Genomic DNA, 8,635 nt, shown 5'->3' on the forward strand with positions numbered 1-8,635 from the left:
CCCGCCGTTCCCGGCGCAGTGGAATCCAGAACCCCCACCGCCGCCGCCGCCGCCTCCGTTCCTGTGAGGGGCTGAGGGGTGAATCCCTTCCCCGTCCTCGTCCGCCATCTTGAGAGCAAGCGAGCCGTACCCCCGCCCCCCTACGCCTCCACTCGCTCCCAGCGCGCGCTCGTCCTTCTCAGCAGCCGTGCGACCCCCGACGCGCGCGCCCGCTCGCCGGCAACGGGACCAAGTCGGCCACAGAGGGCTGGAGGGTATAAAGGGGAGTCAGGGGGCGGGGGAAAGCGGACGGTTGGGCACCGCGGGGCCTCCCGGGAATTGTAGTTTCTAGACGGTGGGGGTGGGGAGGGGGGGGCTCGGCCGGGGCCCGAGTGGAGGTTAAAGTACGCAGTTCGAGAGCAAGGCCTGCTGGGAGTTGTAGTTTGTCTTTTGTGCTCTCAGGAGTTTCTTCATCTCCTGTTTGGCGGTGAGCGTCTAACCTATCTGTGAGCGTAGCAAGATGATTCAGCTGTTGACGCGGGGCAGGTTTTTTTCCTCTTTCCTTTCATAATAGGATAAATTGACGTTTATGATTCAACACAATCTTAAATTATATCAACTCATTTGCTCAGTAACTTACGTGTTCACGTGCATTCTTTTATTTAATATCCCCAACAACCTGCTGAGACAACATAATTACGAATCAGTTTCCCTATTTCATATATTAGGAAATTGAACCTTAGAGTACCTAAAGTTTCCCAGCTATTAAGTAACAGGAACTAAGACCCAGTTATTTTTGCACAACTTTCTTTTCATGTATTGCAACTACATGAAAACTGTGACCCAGCTATACAAAAGGCATATGTAGAGAGGTAACTACAGTCTCAGTAATTTATTACTGGGTATTGGAATGGCCAAGTAATAATTTCAATTTAGCAATAATTTCGAAGTTACTTTTATTTCAGATTCATTTTGTTTCCCCTAACATCACAGTAGAGTTCCTAACATATGGCAGCAATTGGTGTTTTTTGGCGACTTGCCAAAACACAAACTTACGGATATTGTGCCGAGTGCCTGGTGAAGGCAAGTAAGAAAAGAAAGAGCAAACATAATGAAAATAGTTTACTTCAGCAATTACTACCCAAGTCTGGCATTTGATTTTACCTTACTGATAGGGTAATAAATTAGTCTGATATTTTTTCATGGATACTGTAGAAGACACAAGATTCCTGGGTCAGAGACAAAGGAAGTAACATGAGCTTCAGCATGTTTGTGTTAATTCCTCTTGCCCCTCAAGTCCCACTGGGATGAAATGAAAGGCTCAGATGAATGCTGTGCACTTAATGTACTTATATTACATCCGAGGAACACTGAGTCTGGGCAACCTGCCATTTTACAAGAAGCAGTAAGCAAACCTATTCTTTGTCCTGGAGGGAGGCATTACTTCATCCCTCAAGGTTGCTCTCTATAAACACAACCCAGAGAAATGACCGTGGTAAACAGCAGTCAGGACCTTGCATTCTTGACATACCCAGGAAGATGAGTAGAAGTATGAAAGACCAATGAAAGACTATCTCTCCCAGCATTACTATGTGCCAAACACTATTCTAAGCACTTTACATTTATAATCTCATTTAATCCTCACAATCCTATAGTAGCCTCTGTTTTACAGATGAATAAACAGGCATGGAGAGGTCACACAACTAATAAGCAATGAATCTAGGAGAAACAGAGGTCTTTGACTTATAAAATCAACAAGCAACCCCCTAAAGTAATTTATAAACTATGTAAGTGTTTCCAGGAATTGCTCAGGGGAGAAAAAAACCTTGTAAAAAGAATTAAGAGATCTTACAAAATACAGGATGAGGACACAAAGTCATTATAATTAGAACATAAAAATTAATGTGACCTTATTTTACAACCAAGCTAATGAAGAAGGATCATGATTAGTTACACAAATATGGAAATTAATAAAGTTGGAATAGGAATTTTGCTCCAGAATAATAATGGCACTTGCGTTGAACATGAATCATTTTGTTTGAACTGAGCACTGGATGGGAAGGAACTTATCCACTCTTATCTCCTTAAGAGAAAGGAAAAAGAAAGGAACCTCTGCTAAAAAGCTATTTTTTTTAATTTTTTGATAAAAATATACTGAATGCCTACTCTGTTCTAGGCTTGTAATGGTGGCTAGGGATATAGAGATAAATAAGATGATATCCACGAGCTCCATGAAGGGCAATAGGGCATGCACATACAAATGCACATACTCCTTGGTGTGGCAGTTCCACTTGAAGGAGTTCATTCTACTGTTACACTTGCACACATGTGAAATGACATTTTTGTTAAGTCATTGCAGTATTGTTTGTATTGACAAAATATTGGAAACAACCTAAATTATGATACATCCACAATGGAAAACTGAATCACTGTAAACAAGGAAGGAAGCTCTTTATGCGCTGATACAGCATTCTATCTTATGGACACTGTACTGGCTAAGTGAAAACAAAGTGCAGCACAGTCTGTAGAATGTGATACCATTGGTGTATAAAAGGGGAATAATATGTTTATATCCCTAGAAGTGTTCACAAGAAATTGATAATATTGATTGCTGCTGGGGAGGGAGACTGGACAGCTGGAGTGGGGACAGGAGTAGAAGGGAGACTTTTCACTTTATACCTATTAGTAACTTCTGAATTTTCAGTTAGATGACTGTGTTGCCTATTCAAAAAATAAATAAAATATTTAGAAAGGATCAGACTGGAAGAAAAGATAATCAGAGCATCAAAATAAAATAAGACACCTTACTGCTCATGAGAACTCACAATGTGGCAGGAGAGATAGCAAAAGAAAGAATGATTACAATATAGCATAATGACAGCTGTGACAGAGGCCTGTACGTGCTTTGAAGAGTGCATATAGGTGGTGCCTTCAACCACAGGGTAGGTAAGGAGATAGGGAAGACAACTCATGAAATGAGAGCACTAAGCAGAGTGATTTTAGATAAGAGTTAGTATGGCAAAGCATAGTGATAGAAGGGCATATCTGACAAGGGAACTGCATATTCAAACAGAGATTTGAAAGAATACAGTTTAGTGTGAGAACAAGCAGATCAGTAGAACTGGAGCAGAGGGGACAGGGTAGGAAGTGGACAAGGGAGGTGAGCAAGTCATATCCAGGAGGGTTTCAGATATTAAATGTCATGCCCAGGAGTTTGAATTTCATTTCTAAGTGTTTAGGGGCCTCTGAATACCTTTTAGAAGAGTAGAGGTATTACCAAACTTGTGCTTCAGAAAGATCACTCTTTCTGGATCAAGAATGAATTGAGGGAGACCAGTTAGCTCAGTTAGTTAGAGAGCAGTGTTGTAACACCAAAGTCAAGGGTTTGGATCCCTGAACTGGCCATCCAAAAAAAAAAGAATTGAAATAGACCAGTTAAGAAGTAAGTGTGGTGGTTCAGGTGAGAATTAATGAGATTCAAACTAAGGCAGTGATGTTATACAAGGAGGGGGATGCCAGGAGAAAAAGGACTTGGTGACCATTAGGATCTTATGTGCCGATGTGGGGGAGGCAGGAATGACATAAGATTCCTGACTTGGTGGTGCAATTCCCCAAGACAAGGCATGAAAAGGAAGAGGAAGAGATTTGCAGGGAAGGTAATGAGTTTACTTGGGGGCCTGTGGGAGATCCAAGAGGAATTTTCCAGCAATTGCTTAGATGCATAAGTCTGACACTGGGGAAAAGCATTTGGGCCAGGACATAGATTTGGGAGCCATCAGCTCTGGGTGGTGGATGAGAGCCCCAAGGGAGAGCATGTAGTGAGAAGAAAGGAGTGCCAAGGCCAGACCCAGGAGAATCTACCCTTGCCTGCCACTGCCTCCTCATGCCCCCGCACCCCATTTAAGAGACTTGAAGAGGAAGGGGACACAATAGAAGAGGTGTCAGAGAGCTGGGAGACCCAGAGAGATGGGGTCTTAGAAGTTGATGGAGCTGCCTTCAGAAATAGGACCTGGACCATTTGCAGAGCACTTCCCATCCAAGAGCTAGTTTCGTCCTCACAACAACAATGTAGATAGAAATATTCACAAGACATTAGGCTTAGATAACCAGAAGGCCCCAGTCACACCTAGTTAATAGCAGAACTGAATCTTGAACCCAAATTTTTTGACTATGTTCCTTTTGGTTGAATAAGAAAAAGTTCCTCCTACCCTTTGTGATCTGCCAAGTGGGCAGGTTTCCATTACCTTTTTCTATAGGAATTACTTAAGTGAGAATCCCACCTCCACACTTTTGCTCATATAGTCTTTTGGTCCTAGAAGTTCTGCCTCTTCTCTTTCTCTCTTTGCTGGTCTAAATTCTACTCATCTCGGGCCGGCCTGTGGCTCACTCGGACTGGGTGAGCGTGGTGCTGACAACAGCAAGTCAAGGGTTAAGATCCCCTTACCGGTCATCTTTAAATAAATAAATAAATAAATAAATAAATAAATAAATAAATAAATAAATAAATAAATAAATAAATAAATAAATAAATAAATAAATAAATAAATAAATAAATAAATAAATAAATAAATAAATAAATAAATAAATAAATAAATAAATAAATAAATAAATAAATAAATAAATAAATAAATAAATAAATAAATAAATAAATAAATAAATAAATAAATAAATAAATAAATAAATAAATAAATAAATAAATAAATAAATAAATAAATAAATAAATAAATAAATAAATAAATAAATAAATAAATAAATAAATAAATAAATAAATAAATAAATAAATAAATAAATAAATAAATAAATAAATAAATAAATAAATAAATAAATAAATAAATAAATAAATAAATAAATTCTACTCATCTTTCAAGCCCTAGCTGGAGTTCCTCCATAAAGCTCCCATGAAGACTCCAGTTCACTCTGACATCTCTCTTTTCTAAATTCCTAAGGCAAATACATCTTCAGGTGATTCCCCAATGAGCCATGCTCTTGTGTAATTCCCTCCCCTTGAGTGTGGGTAGAACCTGTGACTGCTCCTAGGCAATAAAATATGTTTCAACCATAACAAATTAATATCTAGTTTAGCTTTACCTTTCCAATTTGAACATAAGCTTCTTGAAAACAAGGAACTGGTCACATGTGACTTGTGCCCTGACAGTGTATGAGTGAGAGGCACAGAAAAGGAGCTCAACCAGTATTTATAGAATGTTAGTCCAGGAAAGAACCAAAATGTAGCTAGTAACACCTGCTGCATAGGGCTGCAGTGGGGATCAAATGAGTAATATGTAGAAAACACCTAACATAATGCTTAGCACATACCTAGTATTAATAATACTAATAAATGTCACACCTAGCCCCATTCCCCCAGTTTTCTGGTAAAGAAATAGCTCCCTTCACTATCACCTTCCATGAAAAGAAACAGACCCAGCAAGGTACAGCAACTTATCAAAGGCCACTCAGCAAATCAGTGGCCAGAACTCAACCCTAAGAAGAAAAATTAAATGGCTTGAAGGAAGCAATGAGGCATACCATTGCCTGTGGGTACATGAGCTGAAGAAAAACAAAAAGGAGGCCCTTGCCCTAATTCTTTCTTCTCTCCTCTTCACTACCTTTCTATATTTTTTCCATGAAGATCACATGAAAAATTACTTTTCTGGTAAACCAAGTAAGTGATTCACAGAGTGTGAATAATACCTAGAGACCAGAGGGCTTATTAGTCAAGATTTCTTTAGTTGCAAGTGACAGAAACTCAGTTCAAGCTAACTTAAGCAAAGAAGTTCACACAGCTAAGGACACGGGGTATTCCAAATTTACTGTAGCTGCATAACAAACCACGCCAAAACTCAGTAGCATAAAACCATCATTTTATTATGCACATAGTTTCTGTGGGTCAGGGATTCAGAGAGGACACAGTGGGGATGGCTTGTCTAAAGGCTAAGGGTGACCTGATGGCTGGAGTGTGATATCATCTGGAAATGCCTTATGTCTGGTAGCTGAGGCTGGCTGTTGGCTGGGATTTCAGCTGGGGCTGTTGGCCTGACCCACACATGGCCTCTTTATGTGGCTACTTGGCTTCAAGCTTGTGGCTAGGTTCCAAGAGCAAATATGCCAAGAGAATAAAGCAGTAATGCATGGCACTTATATGACTTAACCTCAGAAGTCACATAACATCACTTCCACTATATTGTTTTGATCCAAGTGATCAACAAAGTTCTAAAGGTGTGAGAGGAGGGGATACAGACACTACTGTTTGGAAGGAGGATTGTCAATGTTGCATTGTGATGAGAGTATGTGGGGTGGGATATTTCATGGTGGCCACCTTTGGAAAATATAATCTGCCACCTGGGATAATTCATAAAGCAGGAACCAAGGCCTTAGGGTCTAACACAGAGAACTCAGGGCTACCTCTCCCCTTCTTGTTTGCCTCTGATTTTTACTCATCTTTACTTCTTTTTGTCTATCAGCAAAAACCACCTTATTTTTCTCAGCATCTGTATATAGTTTCCCAGGGAAGGACTTTGGTCTTTCCTTGAGTCATGCACCCACCACTTGGACCGATTCAAGTTGCCTGAAGAACTATGATAATGCAAACCTGGGTCACATGCACAGGTCACATGCATAAGAAACAAGTGTGCTGTGTAGATATAAAGAATAACTAGTATAGTCTACCATAGGTTTAACTTCAGTGAGCATTTAAGTCAGCTTAGTGTGTAATTATAATTATGTTAGTTCCCTATCAGAATCCTGTAGTTGTAATGTTTCAAAGCCCTTTACCTGGTCATCTTCATATCATGCCCTTGTCTTCCACTTTGCCACACATCACCTCTCTGAGATTTGCTGTGTTTCCCATTGGATGGAAAAGTTCCCTGGCTTTTACAACCACATTGGTTGGCTTTTTTCTGTCATTCCCTCTCACCACACCTGTCATGTTTCAAAGGGCCACTCCCAAATATAATTTTCACCATCCTTCCAGCTGTAACTCCCTAGGCAACTGTCACTCTATTAGCTTTGTCTCTATTTTCTCCAGTGTTCCCTCCTTTTTTTCTCAAAATTGGACTCAATTTTCCGGGGGTCCTTTTTCCTAGAAATAACCTCCCAGAGCCAACAGCTCAGAAATAATACAATTAGGTAGGGAGTACCTACCTTCTTGTAACAAAAAGACCAAGAGTTTTCTGAGTTGTTAGCATCACCCAACAGAAAAGGGTATGGGTCCTCTGTATTGGTTCCTGTTTAGCCTTAATCCTTAACATGTCACTAGGATGCTTTTGGCTGTAAATACAGAAAATTCAAAAGTGTGTTAAATAATAAGGAAGTTTATGACACAACTTAAGTAGTAAGATTAGAGGTGGCAAGTTCCAGAGTTGGTTAATTCAGCAGCTCATTCACATAAAGGATCCAGATTCCTTTTATCTCTCCCCTCTGCCATCTTCAGTGTATCATCTGGGCCACTTGGCTAACAAGGTGGCTTCTGAGCTCCAGGTATCACCAACACACATGGCCACAATATTGAGAAGCAGAAAATAGGAAATTCCTTCTTGTGTGTATTTTAAAAAGCAAGAAACCAAAAAAAAAAAAAAGTCTGGCTGGTAAGCTCAGTTGGTCAGAGTGCAGTTTTATTACACCAAGTTCAAGGGTTCAACTCCCTGGACCCACAAGCTGCCAAAAAAAAAAAAAAAAGAAAAAGAAAAGAAACCCTTCCCAGTAGCCTTGCATCAGCTTTCTCTCATGTTTCATGGGCCTAAAGTATATTGGATGCTAATCTACTAAACCAATCATTGGCAAAGGAACAAAAATTACTGTGATTGACTTAAGCTAAAAAGGAAGTTAATCCTGGGGCTAAGAGTAGGCCCATCCCCATGTGCATAGCTTGCCAGAGAATATCAGAAAAAAATTGGGGCTCTGCAAAAACAAAAAAGGATGGGAGTGAGGGGAGATAGGGGAGAATGGATTTGGACAAGCAGCTAATTGTTTCTGATGCACTTCTGATCAACTTGGTTTCCCCAGCTATAAACTAGAGATGATGATACCTTCTTCATCTATATGTGGAGATATTTCAAGAAATAAGATTTTGCAAGACACACCTATCAAAATAGTTTAATTAAAAACTATATAAAAAAAACAAGGCACATTCTACAACATGAATGAACGTTGAAGACATTATGCTAAATGAAATAAGCCAATCACACAAGGACAAATATTGTATGATTCCTTTTATGTGAGGTTCGTGGCCAAATTCATACAAACAGAAAGTAGAATGGTGGTTGCCAGGGGCGGGGGAAAGGAGAGAATGGGGAGTTAGTGTTTCATGGGTACAGAGCTTCAGCTGGAGAAGACGAAAAAGTTCTGGAGATGGATGGCGGTGATGGTAGTACACAGTGTGCATGTACTTAATGCCACAGAACTGTGTGCTTAAAAATGGTTCAAATGGTAAATTTTATGTTGTCCATATTTTACTACACACAAAAATTTTATTTAAATAAAACAGGCTATTTAAGATATAGAGCGAAGGAATTGTGCTAAATTTTAAAAATTGTATAAATTCATGGTTTTCTCTAATAACCATAATGTTGAACTTTTGTCTATTTTTTTTTTTTCCTTTTTGTCTTTTTTCGTGACCGGCAACGGATCGCAACCCTCAGTGTCGCGCCCGTACCGGACC

General features: G+C 39.7%; 1 protein-coding gene across 1 annotated transcript in view; it reads right to left on the reverse strand.

Annotated features, from left to right (window-relative positions):
* The window catches only part of SNX27 (sorting nexin family member 27), a 75,339-nt gene extending 75,231 nt beyond the window's left edge, over nt 1-108 (reverse strand). The window contains exon 1 of the mRNA XM_008575158.1: nt 39-108. Within this exon, the coding sequence (XP_008573380.1) occupies nt 39-108 (70 nt within the window). The remainder of the gene's footprint in view (nt 1-38) is intronic.
* Between the last annotated feature and the right edge of the window lie 8,527 nt (nt 109-8,635).

This window comes from Galeopterus variegatus, unplaced genomic scaffold (genome assembly GCF_000696425.1).
Source record: "Galeopterus variegatus unplaced genomic scaffold, G_variegatus-3.0.2 Scaffold1148, whole genome shotgun sequence".
In the NCBI taxonomy this organism is placed as follows: domain Eukaryota; kingdom Metazoa; phylum Chordata; class Mammalia; order Dermoptera; family Cynocephalidae; genus Galeopterus; species Galeopterus variegatus.